Raw genomic sequence first — 22711 nt, forward strand, 5'->3', positions numbered from 1 at the left:
CCATAGAACAAGGTGATCTCTATCGAGTCAAGCTGGAGTTTGGCCGGAAGCTATACCGGATGGGCCAGTCGCTTTTGGTTTGTACTTTATGCTGGATCTTGATTTGAATTCTAGTGTTAGTCATGCAGCAGGCTTGACGTGGCTGAAGGGGTGGCTGCTCGTAACTCAGTGCAAGGCACTTGGGAAGGAGCAGACCTACTCTAGTGCTACAGCAGGCCACAACCGGGTAAGGTGTGTACCGGAACAGTGCCTCCCTGATAGTGTTACTTTATGTTGAGATAAAGGTTATCATCTCAGTCTTGGAGAAATGAGGGTGTAGAAGTATAGAGAATTGCATAAGGTAATGAGAATTTGGCAGCAGAACCAAAGCGTTGGTTTTGCAACAGCTAATGATGTCAAGGTACTTTGGTCTATTAAAAAAAAAAAAAAAAAAAAAAAAGAAAAAAAGCAGGCAGTGTGCTTACCTGACAATTAAAAAGCAGAATAAAAGACATCTTTCATGTAAATATGAGAGAAGAGATGAAAGACTAATTTTTAACTGTCACTCTCTTGTTGCATACTGACAGTGTAAATCAGACTTACGAGAGCTATCAAGTCTTTACTCAAGTCTTTTCACTACCTCCCTAATTTGGTGTCTGCACTGCAACATTTTCCCAAATGTCAGCTTTCAGTTTCTTGATGCATTTATAATCACATCAGCGAAGCCAGCCTCTATGTTATAGGCAGACTTTTAAACCTTACCGCCTTTCTGTGATACTGCGTGGGTTCCTCCAGTGATACTTGGTGCATGACAATGTACAGCAATTGCACCAGGTGAATATAAATCAGCTCAGTCAACAGATGTGACTTGTTCATGGTTTCCCAAACAACTCACATTTTCACCTGTTCAAAATTAATTATTACAGGTTATTTTTTTTTTTTATTTTTATTTTTTTGTCTGTAAATTTTTGCTGTCCAGGCTATATGGATATAAGGCAGGTTTAAGAATGTCAGCACAGGATTGCACCAAATATAATCACACTTTTGGCTGTAACGATTTAGGAGAGGTAAATAGGACTATAGATGTCCAAGATACTAGTATTTCTTGCTGTGAGTAGCATGTGAAGTTGGCTAGAAAAAAAAATTTCTGCTGTGGGGAAGGGAGATTTGGAAGCAATTAGGAAAGAAAAGGCAGAACCCAGGAACAAAAATTCCCAGGATGTCCCTTCTGGTCTACTGGGGGTACGTGGCAAGGTCCTGGCAGCAGGGGACTGCAGGGGTGGCCTCTGACAAGAGACAAGGAGCTGCTCTGTCACACACCGCCAGTTCCAGCCAGCTCCAATGGACTCATCACTGGCCAAAACTGAGCACATCAGTAGCACTGGTGGCACCTCTGTGGTAACGTATTTAAGAAAGGTCTTTTTCTGGGCTGTTTCACCAATGCTTCTGCAAGCAGTAACTGTTTTGCCAACTTAAGCTCATCTCCACTTCCTTTGCCTGTATGATTAACACTGTTTACAGCACAAATGTGCCCACCTGTTGATGTGCATGAGAGATGCTTATTTTGTCTTTAAATTTTGAAGTTTTGTATGTATCTGTCCAAGAACTAGAGAAATTTTGATAGTCATGCCAGAAAGACATTTTGGGGCAAAGCAAGAAAGTGGAAGTACAGAGTCTCTTGTATGGGAACAAAAATACTTATTTTGAAGGTTTTTTCTTCTTTTGTCAATCTTTCCTCTCTCCTTTTCCTGATATTGCATAAGCATTACAGCATGAAAGATCTCTAGGGCAAAAAAAGGAGTCCAGTTCCCAACATCACTATGTCTCCAAACAGATTACGCCAGCTAGTGGGTCTCTTCTAGCTATATATGCTTAGAATCAATGAGAGTGTCATACTGTTTGGTTGGCGGGTTTTTATGGCGTTTGTTTTTTCTCTTGCTGTGGGTTGGTTTTTCTTTTTAAGTGAGTGAAAATGTTTTGTATGTATTTTCTTCCGTGTTTTGTTGTAACTCCCAGAACAAGAGGAAAGGCAAATGATGAAAGAAAAGAATTAATTGAGTCTTCTCTGCTCATCATGCTTTTTTTTAAGAGGACTAGACTCTTGTCTAATGATTAAGTTTTTTGGAGGTGGGCAACTGGAGTATAGAAAGAGTATATATGTAGCAGATTGAAGAGGGGCCTGTCTTGCAGTTTTGGAAAGCAGAGCTTACGTTAAAGGATGCAAAGTCCTGAATCGTTAAAGCAGAAGAAACAACAAGGAATAAAAAAAAAAAACCTAAACCAACCTTATTTTTGGCCTGCTAGGATCAAAATGCCTTAGCTTTGCTTACACGTCAAAGTGTGGTCTGGAAGCCAAATCCTTAGTTTTTGCATAAATTATTTTTCTTTCTTTCCTTATGAATTAATCTCACAACCTGCTTTATTTTTTTTATATAATCCATTTGTTTGTCTAGATTTTTCCCATCCTTTCAAAAGTAATTTTAAACTCCATTGCTTTTACTGTAGCGGGAGTTGTGTTGACCGAATCTCTTCTGTTCCTTAACTCACATATGATAATCTTGTTTGCCGCCTCCTCGCAGAGGGGGGGGGGGTGTGTGTATATATGCAACCAAACATGTTCTTATTCTGTAGAACAAATTTAAAGCACTGTAGATCTGCTGGCACTGTTGTCACCACAGCTTGCATTGCTAGCATGAGGATAGTGTGTGCTGTGTTTGTGTGAAGCTCCTTGACTTCTTTGAAGACAAGATTTAGGTTAGGTGAATACCACTGCCATTCCTCTTGCTTGCTCACTTTCTCTTGAGGAGAATAAAATGTGGTATAGTCCTTTTTTATGTGAATATACTCATAAGGACAATGTCAATGAGACACCCAGTAAAGAATAAAATTTGGAGTAGCTGAAATAGCTAAATGCGAAGTACGTTCTTGTATCACTTGCTTTTGTGCTTATGCATTTTGGTATGCTTCTATGTCACTGTAGCAGATCCACAGTAGCATCTAAGGTTTCAAGTCAGTGAAAATTCATATATTTAAGAGTAAATTAATGAGCTTATGAATAAATATAACTGTGAAATAGGTCTCTTACAAGCTGATAGTATTATTTTTTTTTCCTTTAATCTCAAAGAAAATTGGAGATCTAGTACGGTACTATAGCTTTACTGGAATGGATGAGTAGGGTCAGTGCTTTCCTTGCTCGGAAAGGAAATGGGAGGATGTATAAATAACAGTCTCCTAAAAATAACCACAAAGCACGTGTGGAAAACAGTAAGATATTTTTGCTTCCATGGATTCTCGCTGTGTAAATAGAAGATAAGCATTTAAAGTACCTAAAAGTATAATTATGTCCTTATTAGGCTGCATTATTTAGAAAGTAAACTTGTATGTTTGTTTTTTCTAGGTTCAAGAAGGCGTTTGAGTCGGAGCCAACATTACAGTCAGGAATTAATTATGCAGTACTCCTCCTGGCAGCTGGACATTGCTTTGATACTTCTTTTGAGCTGCGGAAAGTTGGTAATTATAGCTTGCAAATTCACAGTGAAATCGCATTCTAGTGAAAGTATGACACCACCCACTGTCACAGGGGAAAAATCTGATGCTTGTATACAAATGCTTTGATAGTGAGCATGTGAATATTTAAGTTGGTCTCTGCCACCACCACTGATCCCACCTGATTGTGGGTGAGTGCTGCCATGAAGACCTGGTTCCAGTTTCAATGTCTTAATTCGTTACCAGAGCTTGGTGAAAACTGACAGCCCTTCTCTGCAGTGGCATCATTTGTGTGAAACAGGAGCACCTGAAGGGGGAACCCAGTTCCAGCTAGCATTCTTTAAAACAAACAAACAAAACCCCTGTAGAACTGTAGGGAATATGGACAAAGTCAATTCTAAGAGTGGTGAAAATGCACTTGACTTGAGCTTGGGACAGGCTGAGAGAAGAATGTTTCTCTTCCGATGGTTTCTTTGAGGTTTCCTGAATGTCTGTATTCATAGAATCATAGAATCAGAGTGGTTTGCGTTGGAAGGGTCTTTTTAAAGACCATCTAGTCCAAGCCTCTGCAGTGGGTAGGGACATCTTTCACTACATCAGGTTGCTCAACCTGGCCTTGAACACTTGCGATGGCAGGGCATTCACAGCTTCCCTGGGCAGCCTGATCCAATGTCTCACCACCCGTATCCTAAAAAATTCTTGCTTAAGAAGGAAGAATTAAGGTGTTCATTTTGTTTGTGATTTTTGTTTGTGATTTTGCTGGATTTGAGGAAAGTGCAAAGTCAAGATTAGTCAGTAATACTTTGAGGGAAGGTATGGGAGAAAGCACTGAATGTTGTAATATGTAGTAACATGTCCTTTGCAGCTGGCATTCTTCTCCGTGAATTCATATAATTCTTGACTTATTGTAAAGTCTTTTTTTATCCTTCTGTCTCCCGAGGAGACTGTTAAGTGAGAAAGAACCAATGTTCTTCACGGAGTGTATCTACAGTCAGCCACTGCTCTAGTTTAGATGTGCACTGTATGTCTGGAAGTAATTTTCTAGATAGAGAAGCTTTTGAGTGTGAAGGTCGGAGTGAGATGGTTACTTTCACATAGATAATGGAAGTGAAATTGAAATTATCTGGTGTGAAGGAAGGTGTTCGTTTGGATGTGATAGGCTGCGTAGAGTTGCCCCAACTACTGTGTGTGCCCTTCTGTGAGTGGGTGAGATTTTGCTTTTTAGGTCGGATGGAAGTATTCTATCTCCTACACTGAAATTTGAGTTCTTGTGCCAGTGTAGGAGGTAAAAAATATATGTTTTACTTTCTACATAGCATTTGAAAATACTCAGCTGGCCTAACTTTAAATTAGGTAGTTTAGCAAAGCTGGGCTGTATTTATTGTGTAGTTTAGCTTGAATCCTTCCATTTTGAAGAGACTTCTCAATTGCATGCAGGCTACAGCCAGCTAGATACAGACAAATTAATTGTACTGATGAAATCTGGGTGTTACTTGTAGGGATCAGATGTTTGGTATCATCTTCTTGTGAGTTTGTCCAGTGTTGTTTTCCCTATTGTTTGTATAGAGAACGTTACAGAAATTAAGGTTCCTTATTACTTGAGGTTCCATCCATGGCTGATGAATGATTTAGTGGAGAAACACCCAGTAGCTGTTTGGTGGAAGGTTTGGGTTTTGGGGGTGGGGTTTTTTTGAGCTGTTGGTGTGCCTCTCTCATGTAAACATTTACTTGGTATCTTCTGAAAACCCTTGCTATAGCAACCTCTCTTGTTATCTACCAGTGTCTGTCTATTTTGTTATGGGAAGTATTGTCAAAATACTTTAAGCCTCAGACTGACTTAGGTAAACAAGTTTTCAAATACGTATATAGATCAAATACGTATATATACCTGTGTCATTGGTCATTGATTTCTTGTTGGTAAGACTATGGTCACTGTTCATAGAATCATCTCGGGACCCTCTCCAGCCTGTCCACATCTGTTTTGTACAGCAGGGACTAAAACAGGACACAGTATTCCAGGTGTGGCCTGACAAGCGCTGGGTAGAGTGAGATAATGACTTCTTTATCTCTGCTGGTGATGCCCTTGTTGATGCATCTCAGCATCCTGCTGGCTTTCTTTGCCACAGCAGCACACACTTCACTCGTATTGAGCTTGTTGTCCACCAGGACCCCAGGTCCCTTTCCACAGAGCTGCTCCCCAGCTGGGTAGATTCCAGCCTGTGCCCACTCCGAGATTATGTTTTCCCAGATGCAAGACCTTATATTTGTCTTTGTACAACGAGGCTTGTCAGCTGGCTTGAGTTTTGCTAGATTCTGGGAGTAATTTAGTATTTTCTTTGACTTGGGCTAACACTAATGTTTTAAATAAAAATAAGCAAAACCACAGAGGTTGTGTGGGAAAATGTTTTGATTTTTTTTTCCTGTCCCAAGAATCTTACATGTATGTCATTCTTTTGATGTCACCTGTTGTTTAGATCTGTGTGTACAAGACCATTTGTTAGCAAAAGTTAGATTTGCCTGGCAGTGTTTTCAGTTTGGTGTCTACCCCACAGCATTATCTGTAGCACACACAAATTAGAGGAAGTCTGTCTTCTGGTGGGAGATGTGGAGAGAGGCGATTGCAAGGTGGTTGAAGTTCAGTCCAGGTCATATGGAAATGATGTTGGTAGGTTGGGAAAGGCTAAGGAAGGATATGGACCCTGACAGCACTTCAGAGGGTGCATGAGGCTGTAATTAGAAGATGCACATCTGATTACATTGGCAAGAATGTAATAACTCCAGTAAAACTAAGAATAAGTCCAGTAACCAAGAGAATTTTTACCAATCTGCATCAGATCAGAAAATTTGCCTTTTAGAAGTTCCTACCTCTAATTGTCGGATAATAGTTCACAACTAAATGATCATGTGAAGCATTAATGAAAATCCTCCTTCTATTTTCTGAATAGTATTGCTTTCTTAGCTGTACGAAATTGCAGAACTTTGAGACCAAAACAGAAATGCAGTGCTTTGTATTGACAGTAATGATGTCTGCAGGCTGTGCAACTTTGACACGCAAAGGATCCTGTAACATGAATTGCTCTGTCAATATTTGAGCTAGGAAAGCAGTTTATTTATAAAGCGTTCACAGTAATATTTAACTGGTAGTATCTACTTACTGTATCTTATTTTCTTCACAAGCGATGGGTATATTCTTGGCATTACAAAAACAATGACTTTTCTGGCATTAATGGTTCCTCTGTTTTGGCTCACATTTTTAAGGCAAAATATTTTTGGTAAAATATACTGGAATTCAGCTGCTGCTTTTTTTCTCCCCCTGTGAATGCCAAGTTTATCATGGAAGCAGAGAATGTCTTGACTTTGCCTGGATTTTCTTACACTCTCAAAAAACTTTTAAAGACAGTGAAATCAAAATAAACTAGAGAAGGGAAATTACACAAAGAGACCACAAACTCAGAGCAAAATTAATGAAGGTGTTCACTTTGCATGTTTGCATAGAAAGGTTTTTTTGTTCCCCCACCTGCAAAAAAAAAAAGACCAAACCCACTGGAAAACAGAACAAAAAACCCCACCTCTATGAATTAGAGGTCTTTTGAACCTATTGCTAATGTCTCCACACTGCAACTGCGTTTTTCAAACTTGCCTTTCAGGGATAAGTAAGTTGTAGATGAGCTTTGTAGAGGAAGGCCAGCAAACTAGAGCAAGTTTTAGGACTGAGTACCTCATCTTTCTCAGAAGAATTTGATGAGATGCTGATGTTGTGTTATTTAAGGTAATAGGAACCACTTCACAGAATACTTGGGTAAAACTTCCAGTTCATCCAGGCTATGTAACAGTAATGATTCCCAAACTTGGTGTCCTCAGGCATCATTGCTGCTACACATCTATCCTTTCTCCCACCATCTTCCTATAGCTCTCCCTTATTCCACGAGCTGGGACTCAAAATCCTTGCTATCACCAGTCTTACACTCCTAACAAACACTTCCCCGTGCCACTCCGGTAATCCCGGTTGCTCCCCCCATGAGTTGTACTTTTCATCAAAACCACGCACTCAGGTTGTACCTTGCTTTGGCTCTGTTCCTGCGTCTGGAGCACTGGAGGGTTGTGATGGTGGGTTCCTGCAGGTGCAATGAAGCATGGTGGAGTACGTAAGCCTGTGAACCAGGGACCAGTGCTGCTGCTTGCTGTGACAAATAGCTTGCGATAGCTTGTCAGCAGTCACTGCGAGTGCCATCGCCCGGTACTCAGCGAAGGCCCTACACGCAGCTAAATTGCTTCCCTTCCCCTTCCTCCCAGCAAAGGTCTGAAGTGATACATGTATCCCCGTGATACCAATTCCTTGCTTCCCTTGTGATGAGGTCACATTCAAAGCCTGTGGAAGTCAGTACATGTCTGTCTGTTCTTGTGTGTTGCTGTCATGTGCCTGCAAATGTTTCGGATGCTCTGGCAGAGCCCTTCAGCCTTTGAGGATATTGCTGAGTAGTATTACTCTGGGGTCCTGAGCGAGATTAATTTTTTCCATTTACTGTGTTGTGCGGATAGCACGTAGGTTTTGGTTTCTTGAACCCAACCAAAGTTGAAGACATTTAACACAAATTCCGCCTTCCTATCCTACACTGACAAGTGTGGGTATACATCCTCAAGTAGTCTCTTGACAATGTGCATGCATATAGCACCCTGGCTTAAAGCCTTGCAGAGCCGATATATGTAGAGATGGTCACCGCTGTACATTGTGGAGTTGATGGAGGTGATGTACATTGCATCGTGTCTCGGGTAGATTGGGGTATTTTGTAAAGACATATTGCATTATTTTCTCTTTGGAATAACTAAACAAACTTCTTTTCCAAGAAGCAAACAAATAATATGTTTTTATATGATTTAAGTATTACTTTGTTCTGTATGTTGCTCAAGCATGACAATTTCTTGTTAGCAAGAGAGCACAAAATGTGAAATATAGATGTGAAATAGGCTATAGACCACTTGGATACAATTTCACATTTTGAAAACATTTATTGTCTGATGTTGATAACACAAAAATATGAACAACATGAGAAAACAAGATGAATTTTGTAGACCGAAAAAATGTAGCTAATGTAATGATATCCATTTTGGTAAGAGTTATTGCTGCTTCCAGCATGAAGTTTAGTCTGCTAGCTACTTAAGAAAGGTTAAGGAAAAAAAATAAAGATCCATAGTTGCATTGAAATTTCTTGTGAATACTCAGCCTTAATATCAAGAGCAATGGAAGGTGATGCGGGAGGGAAACTGTCATAGTGGAGTAGCGTGGGAAAGGTGAATGAAAGACTATGGTGGTGAAGAGGCTTGTCTCGTAAGCCGCAAATTGTTTTATTTGCGGGGCATGGTGTAGCATATCTCATGTTAGCTATAAATATGTAGCAGCTGATATGAACCAGAAATCATCCTGAAGGCCACAGGGAAACTTGTAGTTCTCAGAAAACTTAGCAAGTCAAAATAAAACCTGAGGCTCTCCATAGTCTTGAGCTGCTGAGGGACTTATGAATATTAATAGATGTCTTTCATTGGGGTAGGACTTGCGGCAATTAAAAGAACATCACTGCTGGAAGAAGCCCAGTGGATCATCTTCATTCTGCATGGGACCTTGTCTATAAAGGTAAGTTTGGGGCTTGGGGCTTGTAATTCAAAAAAACAAAGCAGAAAAAAACATAATAGGTGCCTTATTCAGCATCTGTTAAGTTTTTACGGCTGTGTTGTGTAGCCTAAGGCCCCAATTTACCTTTACAGATGAGGTCCATGCAAGAACATAGGTAATCTGACTGTGGCCTTGTCCTGACAGTGATGTCTTAAAGTTCCTTTCTTGAGAAGTCTTTAGGAAGAGGGGGAGGGGAAAAAAATCTGCTACCGGTTAGGGTGTTTGGAAGGCATATAACATTAACTGGTAAGTATGATTTCCATCTTACTTCATTGAAATGGAGAGGCTACAGTAATTTAAGCAATTAATAGATTTCAAATCAGGGAAGTGGTTGTTTAAAAACTGCACTAATACATTCCTGTGACCTATTATTCTTTTTACTACAGGAGTAAAGATCAGCAGCCTGCTTGGTAAAAAGGGGAACTTGGAGAAACTGCAGAGCTATTGGGAAGTGGGATCTTTCTTGGGGGCCAGTATGTTGGCTAATGACCATATGAGAGTGATCCAGGCTTCAGAAAAGCTGTTTAAGCTAAAGGCACCAGCATGGTAAGGTGATAAACAAGATCATGTACATTGCTATGTATTAAAACATTGGACTCCTTCAGCTTTCACATCTGGTGTTGTATTTAGCTCACAATCTCTGACTGGTTTTGTTTTTTTAACAGATTTTGCTGTCTGTGTATTGTTTCACTGCTCTTATACCCAGACAAGGGATTTTCTTCCCCTTCTGCCTTTATTCATGAATAGTTTTGATATGGGTCTTTAATTTGATGTCTGAGAAGGGCAGATTGACCAACGACTCCAGGCTCTTCTGAGGGCAAGGGGGAAAGGAGGAGTTGCTTGTAGGCACCATACTTTAGTGGTTACATTGCTGAAGAGAAGTGGTAGTGGCATGTGGGTTTAGTCATAACTGCCTTGAAAGTTTTTGGGAATGCAGACAGCTTGGCTAGAGAGGCATGGATATACCTTGGAAAACTGTGGTGGTTATTGCACATACCAGCTGTTTTAGGAACTTGAACACAAATGAGCTGTATGGTGCAAGCTGCATCTCATTATGATTGAGAAGAATGTAGATTAAAGTCCAATTAACAGGAAGGTTATAAATCTAAGGTTAAAGACAACCCTGTAGACTTAACATCTGTTATGCAAAGGCCAGGAGATGTGTGCTCTGACAGCAGGCTCCTGGCACCTGCTCTTCTTTGGATATAGGCAGCAAGTAAGGATCAGTCACCTACTCATCAAGGGCTGGGATCCTGTTAGCTGGGGAGAACCAAAACTCCTTTCTGACTAGAAGAGTTGTTGCTTGTCACCCTGCCAACTGAAAGAGTGTATATGTTGCAGCCTGTGTATTTTTGTCTTTTTATAAAGGCTGGAAAGTCTGTCCCCAAAAGCTGATCAGAGGGGAATGTATGTATGTGTGCTAAAATATGGAAATGCTAAGCTTCTATATTGACATAACAGAGGAAACAGTCAAAATTGAGAACTCTAGTTCTTCTGACCAAATATTTTATAAATGCTGTTTACAGTGTATTTATCTGCAAGGTTTTCCATTTTTACTATGTGCATGTTTTACTGAGAAGCTGGATAGGACTCTCTGGAAGTCTCCTGGTAGAGTTTTCTGGAGTTCATGAATGTCTGGTTGTCAGAAGTTTATGTACTAGTGCCTTTGGGGTTTAAGTCTGTGGATTAAACTCTTCAAAATACAGCACACTCATTTGTGCTTCAGGAAGGATTTCTCCTGCGAGCAATTCCTTCCCAGTCTGTTGCCTGCTGTTCAGCAGAGCCCACTTGGTGTGAAGCGGAGTAGATGTGGTACCTTAAGCCAGATATCCCCATGGCCTGAGAAGGATGATTTGAAAATGCACAGCTATGGAACTGTTCCCCAAGGGCCTTCTGAGTTTACATGATACCTTCTTGTCACAAGCCTGAAAACAAATTTTCCATGAATAGTCTAATTGTGATAAGGTGGTAGCTGTGATAAATCCTCTTTAGGCATGTATATCTAACTGCAGTAGTATTTATAAAAATTGCATAAGATTTATTTTTACAACTTTTTTCAAAAATCCCAAGAGAAAGCAATGTAAATAAACCAGCCCCAGAAAGCAGAACAGAGAGAGGGATGAGCTGTATTTAGGGGAGACATTCAGCACTGCTGTTGTCCTTCCCTAGCAATGCCAAAAGGCTGCTTAGCATCGCTGTTGTTGTCTGTACAGGATAATCAATTACAGAAGCGTCATGTTTTAGAAATCTATGTTAAACAACTGCCAATGCAGATACAATACAGAAGACAGAACAGTATAGAAAGTTAAACTAGTGAACTCTTCACCTGAGTTTTTATTTGAGGTTGGTCACCGCTGAAACAAGTTTGCCATGGGCTCAGTTTGGTCCATAGATAGAGGATTTAGCTATTTCACAAAGCTTTCATGGTTTAGGATAGGAGACAGTATATGGGATCAGGAATATAGGCAGGAAGGAGTGTCCCAGAACTCGTTTCTATTTCAGGTTGCAGCTACGTTTCCAATTCAAAATGGGGAATTGCTGTTATTAAAAGCAATCCTAGAGAACCAAAACCTTACTGGCTGCCTTGGTGTTGCAATGGTGAATGCTTCAGTTGTGATTAAAGGTAGAGGCGTTATTATTTACCAACTGTATTAAGTTTACTGTCTATGTATGCTTGGATGATCACAGGTACCTGAAGTCTATTGTAGAGACTATTTTGATATATCAGCATTTTAAGAAACTGACTCCAGAACAACATACGGCCAAACAGGAACTTGTGGACTTCTGGATGGACTTCCTTGTTGAAGCCACAAAGACAGATGTGTCTGTAGTTCGATTTCCAGTAAGTGCTTGTTTTGTTGTTGGTTTGGTTTTGTTTTTTTTTTTTTCCCAATGAATTGTGACATGAAGGAAAGGAACACAAAACACTGCTTGTCTTTGAGTTGCCAGACAATAAACTGCTTGCCCAGAAGAAATGTATTTGGCCTGCGTATTAGATTGGTTTTAATTGATTGCACGTGGCTACAATGGGATTGCACAGTGTGTTCCATATGAAGGTAATGAGGAAAAAAGTCAAGACACAACTTTGCTATTTAGTGTTCGCTACTGCTGGGTATACTTCTAAAGCAAACCTTTGCAGTGTATTCCAGGTGATACTACATTAACTGTATTATGTTTTGAAGAAAAGATATTTAATTTCAGTCTCTTTCTAGCTCAGCAGGCTTTGCATACCCTACTGCCAATTAAGCCTGTGCTGTGTTAGAGGTTAAAAATCAGCCCAAGCAGTCAGAAATCTATTGTTCCAGCTACTAGACAATGTATTTCAACAACATTGTACTATAAGTATATATATACACTTTTCTGATTTCTTGCATGAACATTTTGCTGAAATTTTTTATTAGATACCCTGGTGTTGTACAGTGTCCTGAAAGTACACTGTAAAAAGATCTTTGTTCCCTGTACATATTAACTATATAGGTATGGGAAATAATGTCTTGGATATCCCTTTTAGCTAACCATAAGCAAATACAGCTTTTTGTTTTAAATAGCAGTTGCTATTGCCTCCCAGATACTTGAAGTGCATAATGGTTGTTTTGTACAGTTCTTTTGGCTTTCATGTGTAGATGGAATAATAAACCATAAGGAAGAATCTAGTGTTGGACAGCAGCAGCTTGAGGCAGTAAAGTGAAAGCAATGTGAGACTCTCTAGGGAGTCTGGTTCTTCTCTGAGGAGAATGGGCATAAAGTTTTGCAGGGAAGCAAAAAATGTTTTGAATCCTCTGTTTTTTGTAAAAGACAAGGCCATGTTCTTTTTAGATTTTTGATGATGAAATGGAGCAATTGGATACTTAAAATAGGCTCTGACTTATAAAACTGTCCAAGTCAAATGGTTTGGCTATTTATTGATATTAAGAGACAAACCAAAACCGATCATTGCAATAGCATAAGCCGAAAGGTAAACACAGTGACCACATAGTTTGATTGTGTTGTACAGGAGACTATTCTGGTGTTGCAGACAGACATACATGACCTCTCATAATACAAAAATTCTATTTGTGCCTGTTCAGAAGGAAGTTCAACAAGTCAACAAAATGAAACATAGTAACTTCCCCCCCCCCCCCCCCCCCCCAAGTGTTGCAAATAATTTATTCTAAAAGAAGTTTTTTGCAGACTTCCTTATTGTGAATTGTTCTCAGAGCTTGAACTTAAGGACTTCACTGTCCATCAGTACTAGCTTAGCTGTCAGTTCCTCTCTTATCTGGTAGCATCAGTGTCATCATCCTCTTTTGGCTTTTAGAGGAAGAAATGACACAGCTTGTGGGTAGCTTTCTATAGGCTAAAGACACCAATTTGTGAAACGGTCTAAACCAGATTTTAGAAGTTATAAGTGTCTGGAGATGCCAGGCGACACATTTGAAATCCCACTGGTCATCATTTACAGAGTTAAATGCCTAGATACACTGGCAGAAGAGCAAAGCCAAATTTTGAAAAGTATCTGTGTGCTTATTGACTCTGTAGGAGGTGACTTGGCTTAGATTTGACTCTAAGCCATGGCTCTTTCCAAGACTTTCTGCTTAGGTGTTTATGTGGGTTTTTTTTAAAATAGATGTAGACCAAATTGCCCCAGTCAATCATCATTTCCTAAAGCAATTCTTTGAACTCCAAAAATTTTCAAATGAGAAATTCTGTATCTTGGATATTTTGAAGATGATGTTTGATTGGAGCTTTTATGGGAGAGGGAAGGGCAGAAGAAAGGAAGCAGACTATCAGTTTGTTGACCATCTTTAACTTAGTCCTGTTTTATAAATGTCTTTCAGATACACACTGAAGGCTAGAAATCTTCCTATGCATGCTGCAGTGGAAAAGAGTAGCTGTTTCTTGAATTAATTACAATACATTCTGAAGAATGAGAATACCTTCAACACAGGCAATACTGATTTGGTGTGTTAGACATCAGATTTTAACCACTGAAAAATCTAAAATAAATAAATAGTTCTAATGAGAAACCACACTTCTTCAAATAGCCAAACTTTGACTGTTTCCTTTGAAGCATGCTGGAAGCTTTAAAGATCAGGAAGTAATTCTGTCAGAACACTATTAAACAGGCAGAGTGTCAGGCTTCATTTATGAAGTGGTTATGTTAGACTAAATCTTGCTGCATTGCATCCCATCTCTTTTACATGATGGTTCTAGTTCTTGTTTGAGTGATTCCAGGAAACCTTTTATAATCTTTAGCTGTCAGCGTCTTGCAGTGGTGCTTGTTGCTTTTGAGAAAATAATCTGATCTGTTGGCTGCAGTTCATACGTCTAAATCAAAAGTGGTCCAGTCTAGCTCTAGGTTGATATGTTTTTTGATTTATTCAAATGCGCTTCTACCAAAAGCTGATAAAGGTATACCATGAATCCTGTCCACGTGGGAGATGGATGTTCTTGAATGGCATTGTAAGAGAATGAATCGTGACAGAAAGATTTCAAAATCTGATAGTTGTCAGAGAGGTCATTTGGAAAATTATGATATGTGCTACCAATTGACACATAATAGCGTTACATAAAAAAATAAATTAAAATTGGCTTTCTTTAATAATCTTGAGTTACTGTCAACCATACTAAACTAGCCCAGTACCTACAATTTTACCTTTCATTCCATTTCCCCTGGTTTTCCTGCTGCGGTATGACTACAGAAATAGTTTTAACAGATTTTAATACTTTTTAAAGTTCTGCATATTTTGTACTAACTCTTAAAAAATTTTTTTTTTACAAGGTTTTAATATTAGAACCAACAAAAATCTATCAGCCGTCATATCTCTCCATCAACAGTGAAGCTGAGGAGAAGACTGTATCTATCTGGCATGTGCTGCCTGATGACAAGGTATACCATGATGATGTCTGTAGTTGTAACTTTTTTCACAGTTTAAAAGTACGCATGGTACGTAAGGCATGTAACATGTAAACAGTTGCATCTAATGATGGATTCTGCAAAAGAGAAAAGTGTTTTAGTAACACACGGGAAGATGCCGTGGACATATGTTGCCATGCATTTTCTAATTTTTTTTTGGTTCTTTTAATATGGCATTCTTAATTTTTTCTTTAAGTTGGTGCTGTTGTTCAACTGATCTTTTGTTTCCATCATTTTTTAAAATAACTTGCATCTTCTTTCAGGTTGTTTTAAACCAGTGTATAATTATAATATACAACAAGTTTGTTGCTTAAGATTTCATAAGTAATTTACAATATACTGTCGTCATACAAATAATGTAGTATACAAACAGAACTATCTTCTTCCTGTACTTGCAGTATTGCTTGTCAGCTGTGGTAAATACTCCTTTAATATGAAAGTGATACAGACTGGTGTCTTAAAACAGGAGCAGAATCAATCAAAAGCCAAGGAAGTATTTGGCAGAAAAATAGATAGATGCTCAGAAGGTCTAGAAATTGAAAAAGCTGGGAAGTTTGTATGTCAAAGTGTGAGACGGCCAGATGTATTTGGAAAGGAGCTTAGAAAATCTGGAGATGCAGAGGGAGAGGAAAACCTAGAATGGTTACTGCATTCTGGGATTATGCTTAGGAAGGAAAATGTTGGTAAGAGTGAAGACAGGAAGGACATCGTAGAACCTGAGAGAAGGACGGGAGCATGGAAACATGAGGGGGAGTATATGCAGAGTGAATGGAGGCTGAGTCAGCTGGAGGCACCGCGCTGGAGATGGTGCAATTTGTAAGAACTAGCACTGTTCGTTCTTCCGTGGCAGCATTTTGTTTGCCTGCAGGATAGGACAGTGAAGACCTGTTTTTCAGGTAATCCATCCTTTGGCTTTCGTACTTGTAGCCTGTTAAAGGAGAAACATTTTTGCATGCGGAATATGTGAGGCTGTACTGCTTAGAATTTTTGTTGTGAGTTCATGAGCAAATGTAAATGGACAGTGGCTGAAATAGCATATTTAGAGCACAGACTGAAACGTTTGCCTAGCTCAATGAATTTCTGTTTACTTGTGGTTTATTCTGACTGATGTTTCTCCAAGTAGGCTCAGCCTCTGAGAATAATATTTTAAAAAAAAAAGTATGCAATTCTTCGACAAAACCAAAATTTACCACACAGTAAATAATGATATGTCAGTACTACAGAGTAACCCTTGCTGTTGTAAAATATCTGTTCTTAAAGTATTTATGTATTCAGAACTTAGGCTATTTAGAAACTACTTGTACATGCATTTTTTGTTTGGTTTTTTGTAGGCTTTTTGTGTGTGTGTATGTAGTTCACCTCGAAACAATACTTGCCATTCTGTTAAGTGGCTTATCTATAGTATAAGAAGGAACATAGGACTAGAAGGAATTTTCTGGACTGTTGAGTCCTGTTCACCTCTGTTGCAGACACTCTTGCCGTGTAATGTTTCACATAAAGTGATCAAGCTCTGTCTGAATACTAGCGTAGGTTTCACAGATGACCGTTTGTGCCGGAAACTGGTTTGAGAATGCCACTGCACCTCTAGAAGAGCCTAGGTTGGAATACTGCCGGTGAAGTAGAAGAGTGTTAAGTCTTGTAGCTTTCAGTCTGAATTTGTTTGTTGCCATTTCATACTCATTTGTTTTTTTTTTTAACACAGTGTTTATGTTAAGTGGTTCCTTTTTCTCTCAGATGTTTACCTTATAGTATTTTTAAGGAGAATCCTAATATCTTTTAGTTACTTGGCTTTTTTTTTAATGCAAAACAAGCATACTGGCCACACATGGCATCTCATTGCCATGACTTCTTTTGTTTTAGTTTGAGTTAACCTTACTTGAGCATGTGAACTGATATTCCATAAATGATATTTTATGGTGCATTCACATATCTCTTAGCTACTGGGATATTTTGCTTGATACTTTCAGTAATAGCCTTTTTCATAGCTGTGTCACTTGACTGCTCAGTCATCCTGTGACTGGGAGAAGGATTTGGATGTATTAGTTTATATATGTTTGGTGTTCAGTAGATAGCTATTTTGGCTTTGCAGAGTTTGTAACATTTCCTTTGTAGTGTTTTCTGTCATTGTAATTCTGTTATTCCATTTTTAAAGTTTCTTTGTAGTATGTTATACCTTTTTTTCTCCCCCACCCCCCCTTCCTGATTTAGGGAGTGTGTATCTATATTTTCTGCAGATTGGTGTTTTCCTATTTTTGCTGCGTTATTTTTGCTGTGTTAATCAATAGCATTAGACAAAGTCAGTTTTAAATGCACTCCCTAGTACTTTTCCTCTGGCCAGAATCCTTACTGTGGTGAGCTTGTTCAGTAGCCCAGGATCTGATTGATATCCTTGCCCTGCGAGCCATAATACCCATCAAAAGAATGCAATGGGCAATTTGGTAGTTACCCCTTCAGCTGTACAATTACAGTCTGTCATTGCACGTTTGTCGAAGCCCTTAGAATCCATCACAGACCTTACAGGGAGAAAAGGGAGTAGAAAAATTTGGAGACACCAGCTTCCTTTTCAGTTCAATATAACCAGTATAATACTTGTCTTTGATAAGAGATTTTGCGAAGGAAATTGATGTATTATCTGTCAGCCCACTGCAAAGAGGAAGACTCTTACTTTGATCCTTACTAGGGTACAAAAAGGCATTTTAGGGGCTGATTAACAAGCAAAGACCACCTGTCCCTACTGCAAGGGCAGGCTAGACAGCTGGGTTTGGAAACTGCTTCAACTATCCAATTTCAATCTACCTACCATAGGTCTGTCAGAGCTTTACCAGCTCACGCTTCAGATTTCAGTTCATTTTGTCTCATAAATTAATGCTTTTACTTATTTTCCAAAATTCAGTCAGTGCTCTAAGAATAAGAATTGTGAGTTATGAAGTGTATGAACTTCCTTTCACGAGCAAATAAACTGAATTTCTGTTTCAAATCCAAACTGGAACTCAGTGGAGCCTGCAGCCAGCAATTTTGTAATAAATAGGCAAATGACAGTCAATACCAGGATAAATATTGTGGTTTCTTCCTTTTTCCATGGCTTTTTTTAGCAGCATGTCTTAATATTTATGCCTTTAATAATACCAAGTTTAACATAAACAAATGCCTGTAAAAATCAGATAACATTATATTTTGTAGAATGCACGTTACCTTTGCCTTGCAGTTCCCTAATTTTAGCAGCCCTTTCCGCATGGGGTTAGAGGAATGCAGCAGTGCTGTTGCAAGTTTGAAATAGAACAGCCTGTCTCTGTTTCACGTTGGCTTCTGAATCCATTTTGAGTTTTGTTTTGGGTGGTTGGTGGTTTTTTTGCCTAACCAAAGAACAGATGCTGAATTTGGATAGCGCGCCTGATATGTTTACTCCAATGTATTCAAAAGTTGGCAAGATCATGAGGGAGACAACTTTTATATTATTTCATTGCCTGAGAACATCGTGTGGTAAATGAAAGATGTACGAATCTGTGAGAGATTAGTTGCACGTAAATGACAGGTAAAACCCACAATACTTCTGCCTCTTGTTATGTTTCTTGAACATTTCTGCCTGTCAGGATGTGTATTTTAACTTACTTAGGTTTTAGATTATCCCAAATAGTGGGAATTGGACAAGTACCAATAGCTAAGCTCTGAAGAGAGTTTCCAAGCATGGCAAATTGGAAAGTGGCAGAATTTGTATATGGAGGGAGGAGTAAAAGACAGTGCAGATACACCCTCCTTATTAGCAGAGGGATTGAGTTGGTGATCTTTCTTCATGCAAGAGAACCAGGCAACTTGAATAGTAGTTTCACAAACACTTCATACTAGCATCAGTTGGCACCTCCGCTTCAAGATGTAATCCCACCTTTTCTTAATACCAGGCTATTCTCCTGTCCCTGTACCCCACTGCAGAAACCCTTCACCACATTTAACATTGAAGAGATCCTGGAGTTACCACTTTGAACTTTACCATTATAATAGTGTGAAGCTCGTGCTTCAGGAAAGATGTTTGCTTGTGGTTTTGGTATGTTGTGTTTGGCATTTTATATTAGCATCACAACCTTTAATGTGATTTGAGCAGGAAGGAAGGAATTACAGAGGAGGAGAAAATTGATGTAGGAAGCCTTGAAGAAGGCTGTTATAGCTGGGAGAATAATTTCCTCTATCATTTGCTGCACATTGTGCAACTATTGGCAGTGTATCTGTTCTGACTTCTGTTAATGTCACTAGTCATGAAATGTTTTGTAAGCTACGCATTTCCATGTCGTCTTTTGGAATACATTTAATTATGTTTGTGTTCGACACTATGCCCTTATGCTATAAATCTCCCCTCAGCAAGAAGTGTCTCTGTGCCTTTTAATTGCTCAGGTCACTAAATGCTAAATGAAATTCAGCTCTAGAAAGCAGGATTTCTTCAAATATGTTGCTCGTTGTGGTGGGATCCCAAGGTTGCCAGGACTTTGAGGTGCTGCAGTTCCACCTTTTCCTGAAAGCAGAATGTTTTCATGAGGAGATACAAAAGACTTCTGTTTCCTACAGTAAAGTTTTATTAGAATATAAACAGAGCAATATGACGGTCTACAGAGAGAACTCAGTTCTGCTGAATGAGACAGATGTAAATTTCAAAGATCTGAAAATAAGTGAGGCCTGGTCCTTTTTTTCATAGGGTGGCTTCTTTCTTCCAGCCTTGTTTGTTACTCCAGCAGCTCTTAGGGATTTTGGTACATTCTTACCGCTCCCTTCTGGATTCTTAGGGAAATAGTCTCCTTTCTGTTTCTTTGGACACTTGGCCTTCAGATTTGCTCCTTCTGTGGGCAATTGCTCCTACTTTCCAAGAATTTCCCACTTTGCTCTCCAGTGTCAGAATTCCCGCTTGTAGCACTCTCTGCCTGGTCTTCCCACATGCGAGGGCATTGAGCAAGCAGAGCAGGCTCTTGTTATTCTCAGAGGTGGAATTTTTTTCCCACACTTCCCAGAGGGTTGCATGTGACCCCCAAGTTCAGCACCCAGACCGGGCTATACTGGTAGCCCTTCTGATCTGCTAGTTTGCATGCTTTCTAAAATAGTATGTTGTGTTTGCAGAATAAACAGTGAAGAAGAAAACAACCCAAAACTTTAGATAGAACTTCTTCCCCTTTGGTTTTGGGTGGAAAAAAACCAAAGTGCTCTGAAGAATAACTGTTAGAAGGTAATAGGCTGTTATAATTCAAGTGTTTCTCTTTCCGTCTCTTGAGTTCCAGGCTAGAAGATATGCCTACTGGTGCTTCATTTGTAAAAATGGGTGGTTTATTTATTTATTTATTTTCTTCTGTGTGTTACAGAAAGGTATCCATGAGTGGAACTTCAGTGCTGCTTCTATCAGGGGAGTAAGGTAAGTTTTGGGGTTTTTTTGGTTGGTTTGTGTTTTGTTTTGTTTTTTCCCTTTTGTGTTTTGAAATGAAGAGAGTAATTGAATGAGTATTGTATTAAGCTGCTGCTGTAGACCTTGGTGGAGTAACAGACACAGAATTGGATCAGAGTGTTGCAGGTACTTTCACAGGTGCCCTGCTCTAAGTGAAGCCCCAGGAGTCTTATTCCAGATTCAGAAATGACTGCTTGTGGGGTTCGTTATGTAAAAAATTACCAACCATAGCCTGTTAAATAACAACCCTAATATTTTCTAAAAGTTGGTAGTCACTTTATGCTAATTAAGACTGAATTAAAATAACTGCCAGTGTTTCATGTCATCTTACTTGAGTTCTGTCACAGCCCGGAGCTGCTTGGTGCACAGAATACGTAAGCCAGGAAGCAACATGTCGCTGCGGAGCAGGAGGATATGAGGCACTGACAAGATCAGCGTGTCTTGCAGTATCCTAATTGCTTACCTGTTGCAGGGGTTTGGTGTGAGTGTGTATGTTTGAGGGTTTTTTTTGTTTCTGTGTCCGTTTATGGGTATGGCAGCAAAACTGTTTTAGGGAAGGCTCGTGAGGAGAGGAGTCTGTCAACGCAGAGTGGTGGTTAGACCACAAAGTGAAAGCTTGAAGATTGCTTGAGAGAATGGAAAAGGGAGTCAATCAAAGAAGAAGAAGGAGGTGGGGGGAAGGGGGAAAGAAGGGGCCGGGGGGGGAAACAACCCCAAACCTCCCCAATATTCATGTGGAGTAGGTTAACATGGATTAATAAATAATAGGATCAGGAATGACACATGCAAGACTGGCTTGACTGGATTAGAAGAGAGCAATGTTACATGTTCAAGGCCACCTTTCCTTTCATCAGCACACTTCCCTCTTTGGGACGGGGCTTGTGAGATCATGACAAAGGAGGAAACTTTGCCATTTATTTACTTGATTTCAGCAAAACGTTTTCTGTTTCCTAGGGAGACTTCTTCTAGGGGAGAATCCTTTACTGGAAGGGGGTTTAGTCCAGATTGCGTGCCATATTGTCAGTAGAGAACAGCTGAATCTGAGGTAGCAGGTCTGCTCCAGTAGCCCAGGTTGAACGTAGTCTGCATCCTTGCAATTTGTACATTCTGACAGTAAGAAAGTAGTGTTCTACCACTGCTGTGACCTCTTTGCTTTGGATCAATTCTTCATCTTAGTCTCATTTTCTTTTTTCTAGGATTTATCTATACTTTGGCATCCTGCAACTTTCCACTTTGGTGTTTGCTTTTAGTGTAATTAAAAAAAAAAAAAAAGTCCAGAAATCTTACTTTTTTTTAAAATAGTCATTGCTCTGTTCTAATAATAACTGTTCCATACACACAAAGCTGTTGCTATGTCTGCAGTACATTTTTGCACAGATGGATGATTCTTTTTCCTTCCAAAAAGTAACTTAAAAAAACAAGCTATCAATAGGCACAGAAATTCAATCCTGTGGGATTCAGCTTATTTTAGGCAAAAATTGCAATGATATGCTTAGTTCCGTCTGGTTTGGGTTTTGGTTACAGTATGTTTTTGTGTGCTTCTAAAAAAAGAAAAAAAGTACTTGCTTATTGGGGTTTTTTTTTTTTCTTCCCTTCCCCCTGCCCCCCCTTATTAAACTATGCTGTGGTCAGTACCATTTCTGGTGTACCCTCTTGCCTTTGTTGTTTAAACTGTCAATTGCTGTTTAATTTGTCAATTAAATTTCCAATCTGTTCATCTGGACAGATGTCCAAAAGAACTTGGAAGACTTTACAGTGAGCCAAGAGTCACTGTGAATTCTTAGAAAACTCTCTGGCTGCCTCCATGAGGAGCTGTAGGAGGAAATCTTTATTTTATTGAAGTATAAAACTGAATAAGCATTTTCTTTTTTCTTTTTCCTTTTTTTTCTTTTTCTTCCAAATATATGCAAGTTTCTGATCACTTAATTTTTCAGTGGTTTTCAGGTTTTTTCCTAGTTTTATGAAGGCAGGTATTCTTTGGAGTGGGACGGCCTTCAGAACCACCACTTCTGTGTGCTATGTATCAGTCGGTATAATCAATGTCTTCATGAGTAATAGAGTTCAGCTCTGAAGAATTGCAAAGAGACTTGGAAAGTGTATAGAGCTCTCGGAGCAGCCCAGCGCTAAGTCACACTCTGTATGCAGGGAGTCACAGTAATTTGGTTTAGCTTAACAAACTCATTGATTAGCAGTTTGTGTGCCAATGTAAATAACTCTGCTTTTGTCATATGCTTTCTTGACCTCTTAAACACAAGTGGTTATTATT

General features: G+C 39.3%; 1 protein-coding gene across 1 annotated transcript in view; it reads left to right on the forward strand.

The window, feature by feature from the left end:
• MAP3K5 (mitogen-activated protein kinase kinase kinase 5) overlaps nucleotides 1-22711 on the forward strand; it is a 107020-nt gene that overhangs the window by 51615 nt on the left and 32694 nt on the right. Inside the window, exons 8-12 of the mRNA XM_075706853.1 lie at nucleotides 3377-3489; nucleotides 9520-9679; nucleotides 11822-11975; nucleotides 14895-15002; nucleotides 20366-20415. Coding sequence (XP_075562968.1) covers nucleotides 3377-3489; nucleotides 9520-9679; nucleotides 11822-11975; nucleotides 14895-15002; nucleotides 20366-20415 — 585 coding nt within the window. The remainder of the gene's footprint in view (nucleotides 1-3376; nucleotides 3490-9519; nucleotides 9680-11821; nucleotides 11976-14894; nucleotides 15003-20365; nucleotides 20416-22711) is intronic.

The sequence above is a fragment of the Pelecanus crispus genome, chromosome 3 (genome assembly GCF_030463565.1).
Source record: "Pelecanus crispus isolate bPelCri1 chromosome 3, bPelCri1.pri, whole genome shotgun sequence".
In the NCBI taxonomy this organism is placed as follows: Eukaryota; Metazoa; Chordata; class Aves; order Pelecaniformes; family Pelecanidae; genus Pelecanus; species Pelecanus crispus.